Genomic DNA, 24,617 nt, shown 5'->3' with positions numbered 1-24,617 from the left:
TATTCCCATTACCACTATTCTTATTCGGGCCTAATCATTTTTTTCTGGACTTTATAAAAGGCTCGCTTTCCCTTTGTCTCTAGTTTTTCCCTCTACTCATCTACTTTTCACAGATATTTTCCTAAAGTATACACCTGATCATGTCACTCCTCCTCTCAAATGTTAACTGAACCTATGGGATACAAAATATCAAAATTTCTTGGCACTGCACACACAAAACTGTTTATGACAAGAGGCTTAGCTTGTTAGGCATTCTCCACTCAAAATGAAAACAATGTACTTTAAAAATATCAAATAACTTGCAGTTTCCCATGTGTCAAGTGCCTTCTCCCATCTCCATTTTAAAAAATGTAATGCTCCCTCTAATTGAAAGCATCCTCCCATCACTATAAAAAAAAGATAGTAGTAGGCTTAATCAAACAAAGACTTGCTAAGAAAATGAGTATTCAATAAATCCAAACTCATTTGTATTTCTGTATTTGATTTTATTTGGTATATGCCACTATGACCTTATTTTAGTTGAAATCCATTACAGGATGTTTCTATTATGATTAGTCAACTCCACAAAGACAATAATACTGCTGTGGAAGACCAAAGGGAAAAAAACTGATATATTTATTTACAACTCCCTATATTGTAAACATTTAATCTATATATTGTTACTAACTTATAATGAGACGAGGAAATGATGCCCTGTATTTCTATTCATATTCAGCAATAGCATATTATAATAGAACATCAGATTTTCTTTTCCATTAGCATTATGCTTTCTTTAAATAATTATCTAAACTTTCAAAAGAACTAAATATCTAAGTGCTATACAACTAAATCTACTTAAGCCAATATTTGGCTTATAATTTCATTTTTAGAATAACTTAAAGTGCTATAAGCAACCCGGCAATCAACACTTTCTATAAGAACAAAACTACCTTTAAACATTAATTTACAAGATATACAATGTTTATCTGGAATAGCTGAAATTTCAGCACAAATTCACTGTCACATGTATAACAGCAGGATTCTTTTTTGCATAACATGAAGCTTTAAAATTAACTGATGAATTATTGCCACAATGGCTTTCATTGGTTTACTACAAAAGAGGATAAGAACTACTAGTGTATTCTATCTTTTCATTTTTTTTGAGGTCACTTGACAGTAAGTTTGCATATTCAACAAGTCTACTGAGTTACAATATTGTCTACTATAATCATTGCCCTTTATAAGAGCAAATGCTAATGGTAATTAATAACATATACCACTCAATGAAAATCACACTTTTTTTTTTCCTTTTGAACAAGAGTAACCTATATTTTGGGAGTTGGTGTGCAACAAGGCTAAAACAACCAAATTATAAAACAGTATATACCTGACACAGTATGTTGAGGAAATATGCATCTGTTTCATAGTTTTTGTACTTATGATAATGCCTTACTAAGCTACACATATGTAAATAGTATGTTTTCTTGCTTAATATATTAAATCCAATAGAATCATTAAGTTCTCATTCTCCTTTGTGATTTGTAACTTTATAAGATAATTTAATGATGAAAGCATACGCCCAAACCTGCAGATCATGTGTATTGTCATCTATTACAATCAAAATTCTCCTCAAATTTCATTTTTCTTAAAAGGAAATTGAAACTACCTGCAACATTGTTACAGAGAATGTTGTAGTGTGAATAAAAACTAGAACTCAGTGGTCTATGAAGTATGTAGTATTTTGGCATGTGATTTTTCCTTCATAAGAATAAGATGAACATGTCCAAATGTTACCTGTGCCAACTAGATACCTACAGAAGTATCTAGTCTTCACTTCCTCAATGCCCCGATTAGACTGTTCTAGTAAAAGAATCAATATAGTTAAAAAATAAATAAATCAATACAGGTTCAACAAAAGAGCACCATCCTATTAGGGAACTGAGATAACATGTGAAAATGAAGTTGTCATTATAATCAAAATGTTGCCCAAATTCTAACAAACCCAAGCTGTTATACTAGTACATGGACGCAGTCCATAGTGTTAACCTAAAGAACTCTGGGACAAGAACATGATTTGAAAAATAAACTCCAAAATTATACTTGTAATAAATGGTGATACAGACTAATTTTAAAGCACAAGTGACATGTTACACTGTATTGCTTCTTGAACTTTCCAAACAATGCTTGTCCATGTCAGGTTTGGGCCATTCTCCTGCTAAGACAGAGAGCATTGTATTTATTCAAAAGCCCAGATTTCAATATCTTGGATAAAGAAATCTTCCTTCTTAGAAAGTGTACGATTCCCAAACGTTTTACAAGAATGGCTTCTTCCATGGTAGAGATCTCCATCAAGCCAAAGAGCAAATTCTCCTCTGCAATACATAAATAATAATCTGTTAATATTTATGCCCTAAGTTGTAAAACAATTTAAATGAGACTTTGAATACCTAACAACTCTAAAATTACTAATTTCTCAAATGCTTCCCTACTCCTTTCCACACTGACACAATTTTGTTTTACTCCCATTCCATTAAAAAATTATTTATGGGCCTGGAGCGGTGGCTCACGCCTGTAATCCCAGCACTTTGGGAGGCCGAGTCCAATGGATCACCTGAGGTCGGGAGTTCAAGATCAGCCTGACCAACATGGAGAAACCCCGTCTCTACTAAAAATTACAAAAAAATTAGCCAGCTGCAGTGGCACATGCCTGTAATCCCAGCTACTCAGGAGGCTGAGGCAGGAGAAGCACTTGAACCCAGGAGGCAGAGGTTGCGGTGAGCCGAGATTGCACCATTGCACTCCAGCCTGGGCGACAAGAGTAAAACTCCGTCCAAAAAAAAAAAAAAAGAAAAAAAAAATATTTATGATACAGACCAAGGAACAGTGTCCTCTAACATCAACTTCATGAAGGATTAGCTTTTGAGACAGGTACTACTCTGTGATTTTTTGCCTGGTATTACGAGTTTTTCTCTGGGCATTTTTTTTAGTATTTTTTTTGTGTGTGTGTGTGTATGTGTGTGTTTATCTTTTTTGTATGGTTTTAGCATATTTAACACAGCTTTCTCAAAGGCACAAAAACTCAGTATCATCTAAAATAAAATTTGGGGATTCATGTTAAGGACCTAGTAATTAACTCTGGTTTCCTGCATAGGAAGCTGTTTGCAAAAGAGCTCAGTTTGAAAGGACTTTAAATGGACAAATATGTGATGCTGAGATTCAAGCAGAAGAACCAAGATATAATCTATATATAATAGGAACTTAACAGATAGATTATAAGGTCCAATTTATCTAATTATCTAATACATAACCTGGAGGGGAAAAAACCAGGTTATGAGAGGACTTTTTTCTACTCTCTAGAAAATGTTTCCCCACCTAATAGAAGAGGAGAGGGAGCAAAGACTAATAATTAACATAATAGCCAGAGAGTTTTCCCTTGGGATTCTCTAAATCTAAACTAGGATATCACGTCAGCAGACTGAAACCAGAGTTTAGGAGGAAGAGGGTTTTTTAAAAAATATGGGCAGTTATATTTCAGTGAAAGAAAAAAACCTGGTCTGGGATTAAGACTTGTCTGTCAACTCAGTGGCCACAACTTATGTCAAACTTAGTTCAGTCACTTAACCTCTCTGGGGTAGAGTTTGTCAATTACATAAAAACACAAAAAAAGAAAAGCATATTAGGTAATCTGTAAAGACTTACACAACTCTATAATTTGGATGGCTATAATACCTTCTGACCTTCAGGCTTGCCATCAGGTGTCACATGGCATCACAGAGTTAACTGACTTGTGTGGGAGAGGAACTCACCTATTTTTTTTTTTTTTTTCCCGAGACGGAGTCTCGCTCTGTTGCCCAGGCTAGAGTGCAGTGGCGCGATCTCTGCTCACTGCAAGCTCCGCCTTCTGGGTTCATGCCGTTTTCCTGCCTCAGCCTCCTGAGTAGCTGGGACTACAGGCGCCCACCACCACCCTTGGCTAATTTTTTCTATTTTTTAGAAGAGACAGGGTTTCACTGTGTTAGCCAGGATGGTCTCGATCTCCTGACCTTGTGATGCGCCTGCCTTAGCCTCCAAAAGCGCTGGGATTACAGGCATGAGCCACTGTGCCTGGCCTGGAACTGACCTATTTTTAACACTATCTTAGAATGAAAGAAAGGAACTATTTATTTATACTCTGTAATAAAAAACAGCATCAAATATATAATGTATATTAATTACATATATAAATTTTAAGTACAGAGATATGTTTCTAAGTAGAGAAGGGTGGCTACAGTGACCATGTAGAATGGTTCCTTTAAGAGTTGGGGCCAAGTGCAATGCCTCATGCCTGTATTCCCAGCATTTTGGGAGGCTGAGGCAGGTGGATCACCTGAGGTCAGTAGTTTGCGACCAGCCTGGCCAACGTGGCAAAACCCTGTCTCTACTAAAAATACAAAAATTAGCTGGGCATGGTGGTGAGTGCCTGTAATTCCAGCTGCTTGGGAGGCTGAGGCAGGAGAATCACTTGAACTTGAGAGGCAGAGGTTGCAGTGAGCCAAGATTGTGCCATTGCACTTCAGCCTGGGCAACAAGAGTGAAACACTCTCTCTCAAAAAAAAAAAAAAAAAAGAGTTGGTACTTCACAACAAAACAGAAAAGACGGATCAGTATAGTAATTCACAACAACCAGGTGAAGAGATCATCCTGTGTCATTCAAGAAGAGAGCTGACAGTACAAAAAACTGTAATGGGATAACCAGTGATGTGGTTCTTATGAAACTCTTCTGTAAATAAAAATGGGACTTTGCTAAGATGCAAGATCACCTTGAAAATCATAACAATCCAGAGTTTGTGATATGGAAGCACTGCAAAAACTAGATGGTCCTGAAAATGCCCCCTGCCCCATGAGGAAGCCATCACTTGTTAAGGTTCAAATTGAAATTCATATTTGACTAATTTGTTTAACTTTAAATGCGCATTTATCATGTTTCAGACATTGGTACTGGAAAACACAAAGATAAATTAGAAACTGCATTTGAATTAAAAAGTTTATGGTCTTATGACAACAGACTTCTAGAGGCTCTAACACTACTGGCAACAACATGCTTTTTAAAGAGATATCTGAATCCATGAGCCTTTTAAAGTGCGAATAGACTATCACAGCCAACCTATTAGAAAGGTGAATATGAAACGGTCAGACTTCCTCACAAAAACCTTATTTTGCTAAATATGAAAGGGTTAATAAAAGATTAGACATTTAGTTGTAATCTCAGATGACATCTAAGAAGTACCTCAAAATTGACCTTCAAGATTCATGAATGTCACTGATGCTGCAATAAGTTTTATTACCAAGTATGAATAGTTTTTTCCAAGGTAACCTGAACTTTCTGAAGCCCTGAGTAGAAGCTTTCAATATTTTTGTCAATTTCTTAATATCACATATAAAATTTAATTTGTATATTCATTTTAGGACAATGGATGTCTCTGCATTTCATCAGCATTTCAAAAGGGTATGTGATATCCAAATATTTAAGTAAATGTATTTAAGACAGATCTGTCCCAGGTGAAACACCTGGAAAGCCAGAAAGTGTATTTTTATATGAGCAACGCTTTCAAAGATGATTCATATGACTTTCTGAAAAGAGAATGGCTAAGGAAGTAGAAGGAATAAAAGCAGTGTTCTAAATCTTTCATTAATGTCTTATAGCTCATGCAGCCAAAGATACTGCAGGCAGAATTCTTCCTGGTCTCAGAAGGGAACAGATCATGTGAGATGAAAGAAAGTAAGCAAAGGTGGCTATCAGTTTAGGTGGCTATCAGTTACTGAGTACTTACTATATGCTAGATACTATACTAGGATTTGCACAAAAATCATATCCTTGTGAATTCCTTATAATCTCCCTGTAAAACTGATTTAATCTCCAATTTATAGCTAAGAAAAGTTTAGATTTGTTAGGGAGTTTGCTCAAGATACCACATATAGCATAAGTTGAAGTGAGAATCTGAATCAGGTCTATTGGACTCCTAAGCCTACATTAAGTCCACTACATCATTATTTTTCTTTTGGGGTGCCTTTCCTTTGGAATTCGGGAATATTAACTCCCTGTAGTTTCTGCTTTCTGAAGCTGTACTCTCTTTCCAACACTGAAAACTTATATTAATTTATTATCAAATAACCCAATGATTACTTTAGCTTGGTGAAATCATGTTGTACAATAAAATCTAGTTCCAGCAGACATCTAATGGCATTGTGTATGTCATTTTTGAAGACTTAAAGCACCCATAAAATCTTGAAATTATAAACCACTAGCTTGAGTGGACCTCTTGGAGAGCTAACAGAATCACATGTAAGACTACTGTTTTGGGGAGGGCTGAATGATACCCCCTCAAAAAGTATAATTGGACCATGTAAATATATGCTGAGTTCAACAGCTAAAACTAACAGAGAAGTCTACAATAACCATGATCACTTTTTAATTGCCCTAATTATATCCCCCACACCTACTTATAGAGAAGTTGTAAGAAAATTTGTTAATAATAGAATAACCCGGGATGATGAATATTCTTTGGTGGTCTGAATAAATTATCATTATGTATCCTCAACTGTGGGATACAAATATTGTAACACTTTTACAAGTCTGAAAATTATTTAGCATACCCATGTCTAATAATGAAAGACAGAAATACCAAAGGAAGGAGTTGATGCTTGCTAAGCCCAGGCTAGGTGGGACCAGAGCAGCCTACCTCCCAACACTGTCAAGATTAAAGGAGGCTGGGATACCAAATGAAAAACAAAGTTCCTCACAGCACTTGCAATGCCAAAAAAATCATATTATTGTCTGATTCATAATTGTTAAAAACAAGCAAGCAAAAAACCCCTGAAAACTTGAGGGGTCCCTACAATTTTCTACAGAAATACCCATTTCTATTATTGCCTAAAATATCATTCCAAATGGTCTCCAGAGTAGAATAACATGAAAACAACTGGACTTCTTCTATGCATTGGGAGAAATACAATAATATTCCATCACAGTTATTTAAAAATTAGAGAAGTTCAAAGGTACTGAGATATTTCCCTTTAAATTATCAAAGAGCCACTATGCTCTAAAGAAAAAGATGGGTCTTAATAAACAGTAAATAAACTGAACAGTATTTTAAAACGAAGAAACAAATACTCTACCAATAGTTTCAATAACTACACTTGAGCGCCTTCTTGCAAATATACTTTCATTTTCATAATATACAAATTTGAATTCTAATGTCAAAACTTTCTAAAGATAACTGAATTTATAACTAATCCAAATGCATTTTAAAGTTCTTCAAAAATCTCATAATGAAATGTCCAAGAGACTTACCCTCCACCACCGAAAGCTAGTGAATCCATGTCTCCTTTGATAAAAAACATATTATCTCCTGTCCACTTAAAGACCTATATAAATTTAAAAAAAGCTTTAAATATATAGATGAAATGGTTATTATACAGAGTTAGTTCTCCAAAACTCAAAAGAGTTAACAAAGCCAAGATTGACAGTATAGGAATAAGAACACCACAAAAAGCTTGGCACAGAAGGCTCTGGTGGTTTGGGTTTCAGTGTTTATATGACTAAATTTGAAAGCACACACTCTATCACTTAACTTTCAATTCCAATTTCTCAAATTTTGTTAACTTTTCACACACACTTCTTTCTCCTGACTTACAGACACCAAGAGTTGGATGGTAAATAGAAAAAACTGAAGAAAGAAGTAAATGAGTTGAAAAAAAATCAGACACAAATGCATTAACTTTTACCATTAAACATAAATGTATGTTAATTTGATAATATTTTAACATAGGGCCAAGGCCTTTACTTTGGATATATATTTAATGATCATAGTTCTTAAATAAACCACGCCCATAAATGGGTATTTATGATTTCCAGTTTCAATTTCTTTAAACAGTGAGAACTTAAAATCATTTGAGAAATCCAAAAGCAAACTAGACATTAATACTCTTAAATATCTTTTTCTAACTGTTTATGGGTGTTTTACCTAAACCTAACATAGTAGCAATTTCTAGCAACTTACCTTTATCAAGTTTTTCAAATGTGTTCACTACAGTTTTCAATAAAACTTTAACACCTGTTTTTCATAGTTATGTAACATTTAATTGACTACATTATTACACTTATCAGGTAGCAGTAACATAAAAAGTGTGAGAATAGGCACTACTGATGCTTAGAAAATCTGTAATAACTACAAGCTTTCAATTAGTTGTTGCTATCAGTTGATATATTTTATGGAAGGAATCAAAAGCATTGGTTATTCTGGTGACCTAGTTAAGTACAAATTTGCTAAAAGACTTTTTATTGTATAACCAAATCGTTCCTATTTTGTTCATTTATTTTTATAACCAATGGTGTCGATTCCTTTTCTTGAGATTAAAATGAAGGTTTTACGTGCCACACTCCAATGTGCCCGAGATACTAATATTGCACTCAACGTTTTAAGAATAGTCACACATTCACTAAAATTCATTTATATCTTTACATTTTAGATTTTATTAGCATAAGAATGTATTCCATCTATGTTAGTCAAGGCACAGTAAAGCCACACAGGTAAAGAAAAAGAAACCAGTTAATAACTTTTTATTTAAATCCAAATAATTTATTTTTTATACTTTCATGACTTACATCATTAAGCTTAGTCATTAAATGTTTCTGGAAATATCACAATGACAATTTATAAACAGAATAGTGATGATCATGTACATTCTTTACTAAGTCCATAAATTGAGTCTGGTGCCATCCCAAGTATTATATATAAATGATCCTCATTTAATTATTAAATGACCATGTCATATTTTATGATTCCTCATTCTATCTACAGGAAAGTTGAAGTTCAAAATGGTCAAAGAAAAGTTAAGTTACCAGGGAGTAAAAGGCAAAGATAGGGGTCAAATGCAACCGTGCATGACTCGAAAGTGCATGTTTTTTTCATTTATGCCATCTTTCTTTTTTTCCCTTCAACTTAAGTTCAGGAGTACACGTGCAGGATGCGCAGCTTTGTTACATAGGTAAACGCATGCCATAGTGGTTTGCTGCACAGATCATCCCATCAACTAGGTATTAAGCCCAGCAACCATTAACTATTATTCCTGATGCTCTTCTCTCCCTCCCCGCACCCTCACCCTGCAATAGACACAAAGTCTGTGCTGTTCCCCTGAAATGTGTCCATGTGTTCTCATCATTCAGCTCTTTCCTGTGAGAACATGTGGTGTTTGGTTTTCTGTTCCTGCATTAATTTGCATGGTGTATATGGTGTATTCCATGGTATATATGTACCACATTTTCTTTATCCAGTCTATCATTGATGGGCATTTAGGTTGATTCCATGTCTTTGCTATTGTGAATAGTGCTACAATGAACATTTGTGTGCATGTATTTTTATATTAGGAGTACTTATATTCCTTTGGGTGTATACCCAGTAATGGGATTGCTGGGTCAAGTGATATTTCTGCCCTAGGTCTTTGAGGAATTGCCACACTATCTTCCACAATAGTTGTACTAATTTACACTCCCACCAACAGTGTAAAAACATTCCTCTTCCGGTTGGGCATGGTGGCTCACACCCGTAATCCCACTACTCTGGGAGGCCGAGGCATGTGGATCACCTGAGGTCAGGAGTTTGAGACCAGCCTGGCCAATATGGCAAAACCCCGTCTCTACGAAAAATACAAAAATTAGCTGGGCATGGTGGTGTACACCTGTAATCCCAGCTACTTGGGAGGCTGAGGCAGGAGAATTGCTTGAACCTGGAAGACAAAGGTTGCAGTGAGCTGAGATCATGCCATTGCACTCCAGCCTGGGCGACACAGCAAGACTCTATCTCAACAACAACAACAACAAAACAAAACATTCCCTTTTTCTCTGCAACCTTGCCAGCATCTGTTGTTATTTGACTTTTTAATAATAGCCATTCTGACTGGTGTGAGATGGTACCTCATTGTGGTTTTGATGTGCATTTCTCTAATGATCAGTGATGCTGAGCTTTATTTCATAGGTTTGTTGGCCGCATGTATGTCTTCTTTTGAAAAGTGTCTTCGCCCACTTTTCAGTGGTGTTTTTTTCTTGCAAATTCACTTAAGTTCCTTGTAGATTCTGGATATTAGACCTTTGTCACACGATAGACTGCAAAAATTTTCTCCCATTCTGTAGCTGTCTGTTCACTCTAAGGATAGTTTCTTTTGCTGTGCAGAAGCTCTTTAATTAGATACCATTTGTCAATTTTTGCTTGTGTTGTAACTGCTTTTGGCATTGTTGTCATGAAATCTTTGCCCGTATCTATGTCCTGAATGGTATTGCCTAGATTTTCTTCTAGGGTTTTTATAATTTTGGGTTTTACCATTTAAGTCTTTAGCCCATCTTGAGTTAATGTTTGTATATGGTTTAAGGAAGGGGTCCAGTTTCAACTTTCTGCACATAGCTAGCCAGTTCTCCTAGCACCATTTATTAAATAGGGAATCCTTTCCCCATTGCTTATTTTTGTCAGGTTTGTCGAAGATCAGATGGTTACAAGTGTGTGGTCTTATTTCTGAGTTCTCTATTCTGTTCTATCGGTCTATGTGTCTGTTCTTATACCAGTACCATGCTCTTTTGGTCACTGTAGCCTTGTAGCACACTTTGAAGTCGGGTAACGTGATGCCTCCAGCTTTGTTATTTATGCTTAGCATTTTCTTGGCTATTTGGGCTGTTTTTGGGTTCCATATGAACTTTAAAATAGTTTTTCCTAATTCTGTGAAGAATATCAATGGTAGTTTAATGGGAATAGCACTGAATCTATAAATTGCTTTGAGCAGTATGTTATGCCATCTCTTTATAAACAAAATATTGAAATAGGGGTCCTTACCTCAAACTCTGGACAGAATGTAAAAACAAAGGTTTCTCCAGTACCATAAAAGCCATCACTCACTTTAAATGGCTCAGATGCTAATGCACCAAAAACCTAAGGATAAAAAAGGCATGTTCAATGACATGACTAACAAATTTATTTCAGTAAGCATTATTTCATCATATACGTTTAAATAAAATGCAAAAAAGAGAAATCTGGTATAGTTTCATCTAATCATACTTAAAAAGGGAAAAATGGCTAGCTGTTATATAATTTACATTATTGTCAAATATAAAGCATATTGGTTTTTCAGCGGAAAAACAGATTTTTTCCTAGTTTTTAAATTTTGGGATTTTATTTAAAGTAATTAAATAGACAATCTTAAAGTAGTTAACACATTTCAGGAGGACTTATATGTACAACGTATGTATGAAATGGATAACATGATGCTATGGGATTGTTGTGCTTAATAAAATAAGTCCTTCACTATAGGGAAACATTCTATCACTTTTAAAATATGCTATTTTTCTCTTTATCATTATACAGTAAATTCCACGAGGGCAGGTGTTATGTGTGAATTATTTTGTCCTTTAACCCTGTGCATGATCTTATACAAGACACACAGTACCCTAGTGAAAAAATTGATGAATAAGAGATTGACCAAGTAATTTCAGTGTTATGAGTTGAAGTTTCCACATCAGAAATGGGAGTGCAGACAGTCTGACATATAATCCGTACAGTCACTGTCTATCCTGACATTCTATCTTTATAGTCTTAAATTTGAAAATATTTCCTTATTGAAAGGTTATTTTATATATATATTATAGAAAAGTACACAAAACATAAATGCATAGCTCAGTTTAGAATTATCACAAAGTCCCATGCAACGTTCATTCAGACCAAGAAACAGAACACCACGAGTTCTAGAAGCTCTCTTTGTGCTTCTTCTCATCAATAGGCTCACCTACCTGAAGGAGTTACTAGCCTAACACCACTATAGATTCATTTGGCCCCCTGATAAAACTTTCTATAAATGAAATCATAAGAAAGTTACTCTTTGGTGTTTGATTTCTAATTCAATATTATGTTTGTGACATTCATCTACGCCACGGCATATAGCAGCAGTTCATTCATTTTCGTTGGTGCAAATACTTTTTCTTGGGTATGTAACCTTGGACAAGTTGATGAGCTTATGTCACAGTTGACTCATTCTTTAATATAAAGATGATAACCGTATCAATCTCATAGGGCTTTCATGATTAAATAACATAATGCATAAGTGATTAGTCAAGTTCCTGACACATAAAACACTAAAGGTGTTAGTAATACTAGTGTTTTGTTTTAATATTGCTATTTTACCTTCTCATTAGTTTCCAATTACAACTGACTTGAACTTGCTGTTTGAGGAACAAACCAATATTACTCTTATTTGTGCTTTTGTTCTGGCTATCACCTTCAAACAATTATTTTTAATCAAAACTTTACCCATTATTCAAGATTCTGCCAATTTCTACCTTTCCCATGAACCTCATTTTTATTTCCTCACTTTTTCTAGGTTGTAACAAACCTACCATTTTTCCCAGCATTAGAGATATTGGTATGTGCAAATGTTCTTTTCTACCACTCTATAATCCCTTTGAAGGCAGTAATTCTTAATCATCATGCTCATATCTATCCTCTGTAACACTCAACATTGCCTTGCATATTTAAAGAACCCAGTAATTATCAGTTAAATAATAAAATGTACTAATAAAGTAATGTTTATCAAAGAAATACGCTAAAAGTTACTGTTACTGCTCTTAAAGGATAAGCGATTTATGCAGTTAGTGTTTCATACCTGTCCATCACTGTCTTTAATCACCATCAGCACTGGGGTGTCTAAACCTGTCATTGTTCGATAAAGAGTTTTCAAGCTTGTGCCATGTTTTCCAGTACCATAAACAAGAGTCCATGGATAGCCAATTGTTCTTGGTGGAAGATGCTTGGTAAGCTTTAAAAAACAAAGTGTTAGTATTTACTTGATAGCTTGTTGTTCATTATATAGAATACTATTGCCAGCTGGAATTTAATGGTGCTTATATAATGTAGGCTATAAAAATAAATTAACAGTAGAAATTATTATTCTCAAAGATACTAAGATGATTGAAAAGTATTACACATTTCTCAGCATAAAATATTAATTGTCTATTAGGAAAATAGAGAATCATCCTGAACCAGACACAGATTAGAACAGAGATAAGAAACATAGATTACTTACTGCTTTTGCCTTCCATATTGAATTAACACAAATACTTGATAGACTATTAGCTTGATTATTAAAATATCTCTCAAATAATGGGCTAGGGAGACAGACTATCCAAGTTAGGAATCAAGCTTTAATACTTCTCCCTGTGTGACCTTGAACAAGTTAATCGCTCTATGCTCCTGATTTTTTAACTTAATAAAAAATCTGCATAATAAGAGCATCCAATTTCTAAAACTGTTGTAACAACTACATGAAATAATTCACATAAAGCAAGTAACAAGCACACAACAATAAAACAAATATTGGCTATTAGTGTCTGCTTACCTAAATCTCCTAACACCTTAATTAACACTAGCTGCTATGTTTTGCTTACTCTTTCTTTTCATTGGAGTGGGATAGTAATAGCATTAATGCTGTTGCTTCAGAAACAACTAAAAAGAGGCTGTTTTACTCTCACGGGTACACACTCACACTCAGAAATGCACCTATGTGAGCATGTCATACCTTTTCAATTTGATCTGGCAGTAAAAGTTCACTGGGATCACTTAGGTTTGGTCGAAAAGATTCAGACTCCAGGTCTGCTTTCACTGGAGCAACCTGCTTTGAATTTATGTCTTCCCTTGTAGTAATCTAAAAAAGTAAATAGAGGTAGTGTGTTAATGTAAACTTGCGACATGCTTTCAAAATTGTCAGACTTTTCAGATAAAGCTTTATATTGTAGAAAATGTGTCTAAATCTTTAATCTTAAGATTTTATAGGGCAAAAGATGCCCCATATCTAATATCTATGATGTAGCCAATTTAGAAAAAGATTTTATAACAATATAAACAGACATTTTCTCATCCACTACATGAGGAAGGACTGGTAGGAATGAAAAATCCCCATATTTCTGTGTAAAGAAGATAGTTGCATGCATCTTTAATTAAGCCCTTGAAGGGCAAAAGTCAGCCAGTTGGCTTGCTTTGTGTCTGTGTGTGTGTGTGTGTATGTGTGCTATTTAAAATAGAATTTTTTGATGCTAAACACAAAATTTGTCAAAAATAATTAACAAAACTTCCTGGATGCCAAAATTTTAATGTAAAGAATAGTAGAATAAAAAATATAACTTTATTTTCTGTGAGGTGTGCATGTATTTATTTGTTTCACTGAAAAATGTTACCACTTTTTTTTAAATGCTTTCATTTTTTTAACTTTCTAAACATTTAATTTTTTTCATCTAGTTGGACCAAACAATAAATTTTACTGTTAATTTGTTCATAAATTTAATTTTAAAATTAGATTATTGTGTTGCATTACAAAGAATATATGCTTTTGCTTGGTGGAAATGATTTCACTGGTATCCTTAAAATGAAAAAAATGTTAACTAACTAAAAATAAAGCTTACTACCGCACGATATATTCTATTGGTGTTTACTTTTTAATATTAATTTTATTTTAATATATAAAACATAACATTAGAAAATAAAAGAAATGAAACCTAACTATTATTTATGAAACTTTTAAATTGGAAAATATGCAGAATTCTATTGGAGCAGATAACTAAAATGCAGCAATGCTTGGCAACTGTGATTCCATACGGGAATGAAATTTTTGCTAAATTATTTTGTTCCTTTAACAGGTTTCTTAACAAACCTGAGCGGCATATATTTGCAACCAATACATGTTTTATAACTGTATTGTTTTTTGGCAAGAAGTTAAATACTCATTCTTTCATATCATCGTGTTTCACCTTTATTTTGATGATGTGAAAGGTAAAAAGAAAAAGAAAAAGAAACCCAAGGCAGCATTAGAAGCATTAAAAGAAAAAAATTCAGTAGGTCTAGCAAAGCCATGAAAGCATATCTTATTAAGAAAGAAGCACAGTATAATAGACAAAACTGAAAAATGAGTTTTCAATTGCATTGCTTTCTTGTATCTAAAAAAATCACAAAGATTATTTCACAGAATTTTAAGTAATTTATCCAGTTCTGTATCTAAACTGCACTATTCCAATGTACTCCTAATACCAACCAAGAATGCCTCAAGAACAGTTTATCATATTGAGATATTTGATGTGACGTTGATACAAATGAAATAGCCTTAAAGAAAATATTTAAGCCTTGCTATTAATTTTTTTTTTTAGTTTTCCTATAGTACCATATCTTTCAAGTTTTGTTTAGAAAAGATTCAATCTTGAAACCAACACCATTCTTCCAATGTTAAATGAATGAAAACTCCTCATCGCTGAAAGAAACACAGGATACTGAGAATAATTCTAAAGTGACAGAACATTCTTCAGAATATTTTTCAAATGAAAAGATGACAGAAAAGATAATCCATCGCTCCTCAAGGCAATACTATAACCTTTAATACAAAAAGGAACTTAATTTTAGTGCTGCAGTCAAAGCAAATTCTTCAAATGAGATTTGCCATGACAAAGAACACTAAAAACAGGGAGTATTCAGTCTCTGGGGGGGTTGAAACTACTGAAGGGGGCACCTGGAGGCGTCTGCAGAGTGTGCGCAGTTCTTCAGTATTTAGAGCATCGATCCTGCGGTGATACTCAGCCACTGACACTACCTAAATATGGAGACAGGGAGACAATAATTCCACTGACAGTTGAGAAAAAACAGCCAAAAAAAAAAAAAAAGAGGAGAAATTAAATTGGGAAAAGAGAACTATAATTAGGATTTCTTCCCCACTCCATGCTGCAAATCCAAGAGATTTATGTATCAAACTAGAGTGAAATACCCATGAATGATTTTCACTACTACATCGAACTAGTTGGTAATGATGTAAGGTTTATTTCATAGACTATTCCATATAGATTCAACTTAGTGAACAGAAATTATAGTTTTTTATACAGAAAACACTATATAAAACACATACTTTGCTAACATTAAAGATAACATCTGAAAACTAAACGGTCTTGCAGTTACAAAGGAAGTGGTAGTTTCAACTACCCCCTCCAAATCAGGTGAGCTCAAACATTATATCCTAATGGCCATGCTAGAAGAATTTCTTCTAGGCACAGGTGACAAACATACCCATCTATAACAGAAACAAAAGAGGGGAGAAGAGCAAGAAAACAATATACATGTACATCTTAAAACCTAAGGCAATTAGAAAAATGAGCTCTAGAAAGTAGAAAATTAGATTTTCAAAAGTATGTCTAATCAAAAGTACCTTCTAAGCATGTCTGCTTTAGCCCTTTAAATGACTTTTTTTTTTCTAGTTTTTGCCTCTCTTCTGTTTTATTTCTTTATGGTTTTTACTGTATTACTTATTCTTGACGAACATTTAACAACTTTCCTACATTTTAACTTTCAAAGGAAAACTTTCTATCTTCTATAATTGCCTAGACCAGGCTCTCGCACAGTATTAAATTTCAAAGCCATAAATGACAGATAAACACTATTACAGAAAGCCCACAAAAACAGATAAGTTTCCTCAAGTTGACACAACAATTACAGTCTTTTCAGATCATGACATAATTCTAAAAACAGTTACCATACTACAGTGAACACTAGTGGTGTCATAAATATGTGACGATTCTCTTGAGCTATGACTAGTTTCACTTGTAATCAATCAAACATGCACAGAGGCTCTGACCACAAAATGAGTTAAACCAACTGGCTCATAAAGAGTTTAGATTTCGAACCTAGATTTTAAGGGCTTTTTATTTAGCCAACTAAAAGGAACTAGCTACCACTAAACATCAAGGTAAGCATGAAAAGCTATATAAACTTGTTGAAAGTTCTGAAAGACATGAGAATAGAAAAAAGGAAAAGAGGCTGGATAGATTTCCATTCTGGCCATTATTATTATATTGAATTTTGCAAAGCAACAAAGCATACAATATGTTAGCTGACTCTGTACTCAGAAACCAGAAGCTGTTATCCTCTTTAGCTCTGGGGGGGGTCAGATAAACCTGGGTTCCTCACTGTCTATCAATTTTGTTATGAAACAATGAAAATAATAAAAGTGCATGTCAAATCTGGGTTTACGTGAATTACTGAGGAAATGCATATTAAGGACTGAGTATAGTGCCCAGGACATATTAATGAGAGCTACTATTATTAACACGACTTTTACTTGATTACTTTTCACCAATTACCCTGAGGACTAAATGATAATGGCTGAAGAGCCTACTTATTTATTTTTGGCTTTTATTTTTGAATGAGAATATTTCAAGTTTGACATCTCAACTATTTTTAACATTTTGATTATTCTGAATTTAATTTTTATATTTCAGTATTAGATAAAAATAATGAAGGACTTTCAATTAAGAACAATAGGATTTCAATAAAGATTAAAGAAAAATTAGGTACTAAAAATAAAAAACATCATGGGCTTACTTTTCTATGCCCAGCAAAACAGGTCTCTAGAAATATTGAATGGCCAATTATATTTTTCTTTCTTTTTTCATGGACTTCAATCCAATAGTCTCCTAGACAAGGATTCTCAAATCATATAACTTATCTACTCCTCTGCTTTCCTTCTACAACTTATCTACCCTCTGCTTTCCTTCTATCCCTCCAGTTACCAACAATCTTATACCTATATTCTAAAACTCCTTCATTTACTAGAGGAAACACACTTCCTGGGTGGAAATGAAATTAAATTATGCTCACAAAAGAGATCAGTCATAACCTAATTGTATCAGCACTGCTGAGAGTAGGAGTTACTAATAAGAGAACAATAAACTGCCATGATAAGGCTAAGCTTATCTTAATAACACTTGATAAAGTCATAGTTTCTTTCATGTCACAAATCTACTTTTTCAAATTTATTTTTTTCCATTTTAATTTTTTCTAGAACTTAAAAAAACTTTCTGCTTCCTTAACCTTAAACATTTACTCATGCCCTGACTGCCCTGATGCATGAAGATACAGAAAACTGTAAAAAAAAAAAAAAGGTCTGTGAGTTAATAGAAAAAAGGGATTTGAATTTGAGTACAGAAATATACTTCCTTCTCTCAAAATAAATAGATAAAAGAGCTATATATTCCCAGTATATATGAGGAAACTGGAATTAGTCTTACATTAATTTTTATACCCCTGGTAAATCATGCTCCATGTATATAATTTATTACTTTACCCAAAAGATTAAACCTAACTAAAATATGAATACATTTCTCCAAAATATCCCATATCACGCTCTGAATTATTAGGGGTAAACAGTTGAGAAAACCAAGATCTTCCAATTAAAAGTGCATTCACTAGCTAAAAAATCGTTTCTTAAGGAATAAAGTATTTGGATATACTGCTAAGTCCTATCTGTAGGAACTAAGTACCATGACCTATATTCTGCAGAATTAAATGCCACCCTCTAGTCTTTTCAGTCTTTGACAAAGGATCCTCACACAGAGAAAGTATTTTCCTAAGTCTTTATTTCTATAGAATTACCAGTGGAAAGGCAGGGGTAAATCCACCCATCACTATTACAAATGGACTAACAAAAACAGACTAGAGAAAATTCAGTTGCTGCCAATCTCATGAATATGAACATGTTCATCTCCTAGATATAAAGAACAATACCTTGCGGATGTTCCAGTATTTCCCCAAGATTACTCCAAAACAAACCCCAAATCTCCCTTCCTTCAACTGTCTTGCACACTAACAAAAATCTGCTAGTTATATGTCAAGTGCCATTTTTACTACTTTCTCAGTAAAGGGAAATGCAAGAGAAAAAGAAATACTATCTAATCAATGTCACTTATACTTACTTTGGTCCCAAAAATATGTTAAAGAAGAAAATATAATTCTGAGCTTCTGTGTCAAACAAAAAGAACATACAACAGCATCCTTGAAGTCACATAAGCTGTTGTTCTACTACATCTCATCATATATTAACAGTCTTTATTACAAAATAAGACCAGAATTATGTTAAACTTTGCCCCATTTTGCCTAAATTAAAACTACTGCTTTCAAAATAACATTCCATTTTGAGACCAGCCTGGGAAACATGGAGAAACCTCATCTCTACAAAAAATACAAAAAATTAGCTGGGCTTGGTGACGCGGGGTGGAAGGATCACCAGAGCCCAGGAGGTTGAGGCTGCAGTGAGCCAAGATCAAGCCACTGCACTCCATCCTGGGCAAGAGAGCAAAACCCTGTCTTAAAAAAAAAAAAAATCCAGAATTAATTCCATTAGTGAAGTTTGATTTGAAAAAATCTCCAATTAAAATCACTTCCTGTCTTTCATCAATACTGGGAACAGGAAAAAAGGGGAAGGAAGAGGGGAGCCATATCCCCATATCCTTTTTTTTTTTTTTTTTGAGACGGAGTCTCCCTCTGTCATTCAGGCTGGAGTGCAGTGGCATGATCTCAGCTCACTGCAACCTCTGCCTCCTGCGTTCAAGTGATTCTTCTGCCTCAGCCCCTCTGCCTTTTGGGTTCAAGTGATTCTTCTGCCTCAGCCTCCTGAGTAGCTGGGACTACGCTGGGACTACAGGCGTGTGCCACCATGCCCGGCTAATTTTGTATTTTTAGTAGAGACAGGGTTTCACCATATAAACTATACTAAAAAAATGTATATTACAAATTCTAGAGGAATCATTTTTAAAAGTTTTTTTTAAAAAAGTATAACTAAGATGCTAAGAGATGAAAGAATATGTAATCAAATTAAATCTGAAGTACAGGAAAATAAAATTAGAGCAGAAATCAATAGATTAAAAACAAAATCAATAGAAACACAGCAATGGAACCAGAAGCCAGTTCTTTAATCTTTGAAAAGGTCAATAAAATTGATAAACCTCTACCTCTAGCCAGGATAGATGAGAGAGGGTGAGAGAATAAATATCAGAAACAAAGAGGGGCCATCATTACTGATCCCATGGATATTAAAAGAATAATAAAGAAATACTATAAAACTGTACACTCATTAATTTGATAATCTAGATAAAACAAACCAATTCCTTGAAAGACAGAAACCACCAAAAGTCACACAAGAAGAAACAGGTAATGCATGCCTATTATCTCAGCTACTCAGGAGGCTGAGGTGGCAGGATCACTTGAGCCTATGAGTTCAAGACCAGCCCAGGCAACATAGCAAAACCCCAACTCAAAAAAAGAAAGACAGATACGTATTCAAATAATTAATCAATAATTAATAACCTCCTAAAACAGGCCAAAAGACAGATACGTATTCAAATAATTAATCAATAATTAATAACCTCCTAAAACAGAAAGCACAAGGCCCAGACAGACTCACTGATTAATACTACCAAACATTTATGAAGAAATTATACAAACTCTCCACAATCTCTTCCAGAAAACAGAAGCAGAGGGAGTATTTCTTAACTAATTCTGTGAGGACAGCATTACTCTAATAGAAATAAAAACATTACAAGAAAGAAAAACTACAGGCAATTATCTCTCATTAACATACATGCAGAAATTCTCAACAAAACACTAGCAAATTGAATTAAGCAATGTACAAATGTACAGAATTATATAAAATGACCAAGTAGAACTTATCCCACCTATGCAAGACTGGTACAACCTTGACAATCAATTGATGTAATCTATTACATCAACATGGTGAAGAAGAAAAATCATGTGATCTTACCAACAGATACAGAAAAAAGCACTAGTCAAAATCCAACACTAATAAAAAAGGTTTAGGAATTTAGGAATAAAGGAGAAGTCCCTCAACTGGATAAAGAACATGTATTGAAAAAATTCAGTTAACATCACACATAATAGTGAGAAACAAGATACTTTCACACTAAGACTGGGAACAAGGAAAGGATATCCCTTGTCAGTACTCTTACCTGACATTATGCAGGAAGTCCTAGCTAACACGATACAACAAAGGAAGAAAATTGAAGTTATATAAATAGGGAAGAAAGAGGTAAAACTGTCTTTGTTAGCAGATGACATGACTGTTGGTATAAAAAAATCCCAACGAATCAACCAAGACACTACTGGAATTAGTAAGTGATCATGGCAGGCTTTCAGAGTGCACAATTAATATGCAAAAGTCAACAATCTTCCTATGTATCAGCAATGAAAACTTGGAATTTGAAAGTTAAAAAGAATACCATTTATATTAGCATAATGTAAATGAAATACATATAATGCTAACAAAATACATAGAGATCTGAGTGGAAAAAAAAGTAGAAAACTGTGATGAAGAAAAGATTTAAATACATATTCCACGTTCATAGATAGGAAGACACAATATTGTCAAGCTGTCAGTTCTTCCCAACTTGATATATAGATCCAATACAATTTCAATCAAAATTCTACCAGGCTATTTTATAGATACAGGCAAATTGATTCTAAAATTTATAGAAAAAGTTTATATGCAAAGACATAGAATAGCCAAGAAAGCAATGAAGAAAAAGAACAAAGTTGGAAGACTGACGCTACTCAACTTCAAGACTTACTATACTATAAAACTACAGTAATCACTACATCATGGTTTTGGCAAAAGAACTGACAGATCAATGATACACAATAAAATACTCAGAAATATCCCACATAAATATGGTCAACTGACTTTCAACAAAGGAGTAAAGACAATTCAGAGGAGAAATAATGGTCTTTACCTCAAACAGTATTGCAACAACTGGATATCCTCCTGCAGAACAATCAATTGAGACAAAGTTCTTTACACTAAATGGACTACAGAGGAAAACACAAAACTATGAATCTCCTAGAAAATAACATAGGAAAAAATATCTTTGTGACCTACTGAAGGTGTATTTTTAGATAAAATACCACAAGTACAATCCATGAAAAAGAAAAGTATTGTTGAATTTCACTAAAATTAAAAATTTCTACTGTGTGAAAGACAAGCTACAGAGAATGAAAGAGAATGAAAAAGACAAGCTACAGACTGGGAAAAATTCTCTGCAACATATATAAATGATAAAGGACTGTTATCCAAAATATATGAAGGAATACAGAAAGGAAGGAAAGAGACAAAATTGTCTGTTCTATCTCTATGTTTACGTAAAACGTAACAATAAGATATCAAACAAACTGATTAAAACATGGACAAAAGACATGAATAAACATCTCATTAAAGAAGATATACGAATGGAAATTAAGACTATGAAAGGACGCTCACCATGATATGTCACCAGGGAAACGCAAATTAAAATAAGATTGATATATCACTACACACCTATTTAAATAAAATACAAAGTCCAAAGCACTGACAACAGCAAATGTCAGCAGGGATGTGGAGAACAGGAATTCTCATTTGTTGTGGATGCCATGCAAAATGGGTATAGCCAGATGAAAAACAGTTTGGCAGTTCCTTTCCTTTCCTTTCCTTTTTCCTTTCCTTTCCTTTCCTTTCCTTTCCTTTTTCCTTTCCTTTCCTTTTTCTTTTCCTTTTTCCTTTCCTTTCCTTTTTCCTTTCCTTTCCCTTCCTTTCTTTTCTTTCTTTCTTTCTTTTCCTTCTTTTTTTTTCAGAGACAAGGTCGCACTATGTTGCCCTGGCTGGTCTCAAACTCTTCCCACTTCAGCCTCCTAAAGTGTTGATATTACAGGTGTGAGTCACCACAGTGGCCTACCAAACACACCCTTAACATAGGATAGAGCAATCATGTTACCTGGTACTTACCTAAATGAGTTGAAAACTTATGTCAACACAAAATCTACATCCAAAAGTTTGTAACAGTTTTTTTTTCCATAAGTTCCAAAAGGTGGAAGGAAGCAAAATGTTCTTTATCAGGTGAATGGATAAAGAAGTGGATAAAACCATAAAATAGAATATTATTCAGCAATAAAAAGAAATGAGCTGTCAAGCCAAAAAGACATGAAGGGATCTTAAATAAAAATTCCTAAGTGAAAGAAGCCAATCTATAAAGGCTACATACTACTGTATGATTCCAACTATATGACACTCTGCAAAATGCAAAACAGTGGAAAGACTGGTGGGTGCCAGGTGTTCACTATAAGGGAATGAGTGATAAATAGCTGTGGCACAGGGAATTCTTAGGGTAGTAAAATTATACTGTGTGATTCTACAACTAGATACATGTCATTACACACTTGTCAAAACCCACAGAACATACAACTCAAAGAATGAACCCTAAAGTAAACTATGGACTCTGCATGACAATGAATCAGTATTCGTTCATAGACTGTAACATATATCACACTAATGTCATACGTGAGTAACAGGGAAAACTGTGTTTTGGGGAAAAGAGAGTATATGGAAACTCTCTATACCTTCCATTCAATTTTTCTGTAAACCTAATACTGATCTAAAAAATGAAATCTATTAATTAAAAAAAGTTAGGGGGATAATAAAACAAAAAAATCCAGAGAGGTAGTTACCAATATGAAGGTGACATAAGATGAGATGAGAAAAACCACACAGACAGATGCAGCTACATTAGTGATGTTCTAGTTCTAATACTGCGTAGTGGTACATCACAGATGTTCATTTTACTATTATGCCTCATAACTAGTATACATAAGATATCCTTTTCAACTATTGAGTCAGTGTTACAGCTCTCTTAGAATATATCTAGCAGGTTTTCTGGTCTTCACTGGAAAGCCTCCCGTGCTATTAAATTTACTTAAATGAAAAATAAAAAACAACTGAGTCAAATAAATTAAGAAAAAATATTTTACATTGAATATATGTGTATACTTTTTTCAACTAGGTTGTGAATGGAGAGCAGAAGATGTTTCACTTACCATAAGAGATACATAAATACTGGTTAATAAATGTACTATGACTATCTACTACAGATATGCAGAGTAATATTGAAGAATACTGGCTTTGGTTTTAGACTGCTACCTTAATTCTGATTCTGATTTTTATTAGTATTGTGAACTTAGGGAGCCTCATTTAGTTCTCCATTTCTGATTCTTCAAATGGAAATACTCGTACATTTTATGAGAAATAAATAATATGTATAAACTATATATAAAATAGGTTCTGATACATTAAACATATGATGAAATAAATAATTCTCTTCCTCTTGTTATATTCTGAAGATTTTTGAGGGCAAGTATGGCAAAGAGCTTAAGGGCATTGGATAGAGCCAGAATGCCTAGATTAAAACATCAGCTCTGACTTGCACTAGTTGTTGTCTGATTGCTATGTCCCTCTGTTTTTTCACTTGTAAAATGGAGAAGATACAGTAATATTCCACAGGGTTGTGAGGATTAAATAAGTAAACTCATACTAAGTGTTTAGAACAATATTTGGTATACACTGTCAGTACAAGTAATTATTTTCATCATTATAATTATTATCTCATGCTGAAGTCACTGGAAAGATTTTTACATTTCAATTAGCTCTTCCTAAAAATCCACCTGTCGGCTAATTCTTGAACAGATGTAAATAATTCGACATACAAACTTTTCTCCTATGTTTTCATATATGAAAGCCTAAATTTAAAAAAAGTCTGTTCTTTCGTATATGACGGCCTAAACTAAGAAAATGGTGATGAAATTAGTGACTATTGATAAAGGTAATAAAACAATGATGTTATTTAATGATTTGTGACTTTAAGACTAAATCCTTATTATAAAATGGGCTTATAATTTCAAGTAAATTACGATTTATTGACAGACACTAACAAGGTAAAGTATGGC

The 24,617-nt window shown here is 33.9% G+C and overlaps 1 protein-coding gene and 1 non-coding gene across 8 annotated transcripts in view; one reads left to right on the top strand and one right to left on the bottom strand.

The window, feature by feature from the left end:
• Positions 1-464: 464 nt before the first annotated feature.
• Positions 465-24,617, bottom strand: part of OXR1 (oxidation resistance 1) — a 463,267-nt gene continuing 439,114 nt past the window's right edge. For 4 of the 7 annotated variants that reach the window (XM_025393718.1, XM_025393717.1, XM_025393719.1 and 1 more), the window contains 6 exons: positions 15,544-15,624; positions 13,570-13,695; positions 12,658-12,810; positions 10,839-10,934; positions 7,310-7,383; positions 465-2,351 (listed from right to left, as the gene is read on the bottom strand). In XM_025393718.1, coding sequence (XP_025249503.1) covers positions 2,216-2,351; positions 7,310-7,383; positions 10,839-10,934; positions 12,658-12,810; positions 13,570-13,695; positions 15,544-15,624 — 666 coding nt within the window. In that variant the 3' untranslated portion in view covers positions 465-2,215. The remainder of the gene's footprint in view (positions 2,352-7,309; positions 7,384-10,838; positions 10,935-12,657; positions 12,811-13,569; positions 13,696-15,543; positions 15,625-24,617) is intronic. The other 3 variants (XM_025393720.1, XM_025393721.1, XM_025393723.1) reach the window with 1 other exon arrangement.
• Positions 23,512-23,573, top strand: LOC112630849. Its single transcript, XR_003120980.1, has one exon. It is a non-coding gene; the product is annotated as a U7 small nuclear RNA (small nuclear RNA).

Source organism: Theropithecus gelada, chromosome 8, assembly GCF_003255815.1.
Source record: "Theropithecus gelada isolate Dixy chromosome 8, Tgel_1.0, whole genome shotgun sequence".
NCBI lineage: Eukaryota > Metazoa > Chordata > Mammalia > Primates > Cercopithecidae > Theropithecus > Theropithecus gelada.
Note: the sequence above shows the minus strand (reverse complement) of the source record. Positions and strands in the feature narration are given on the sequence as shown.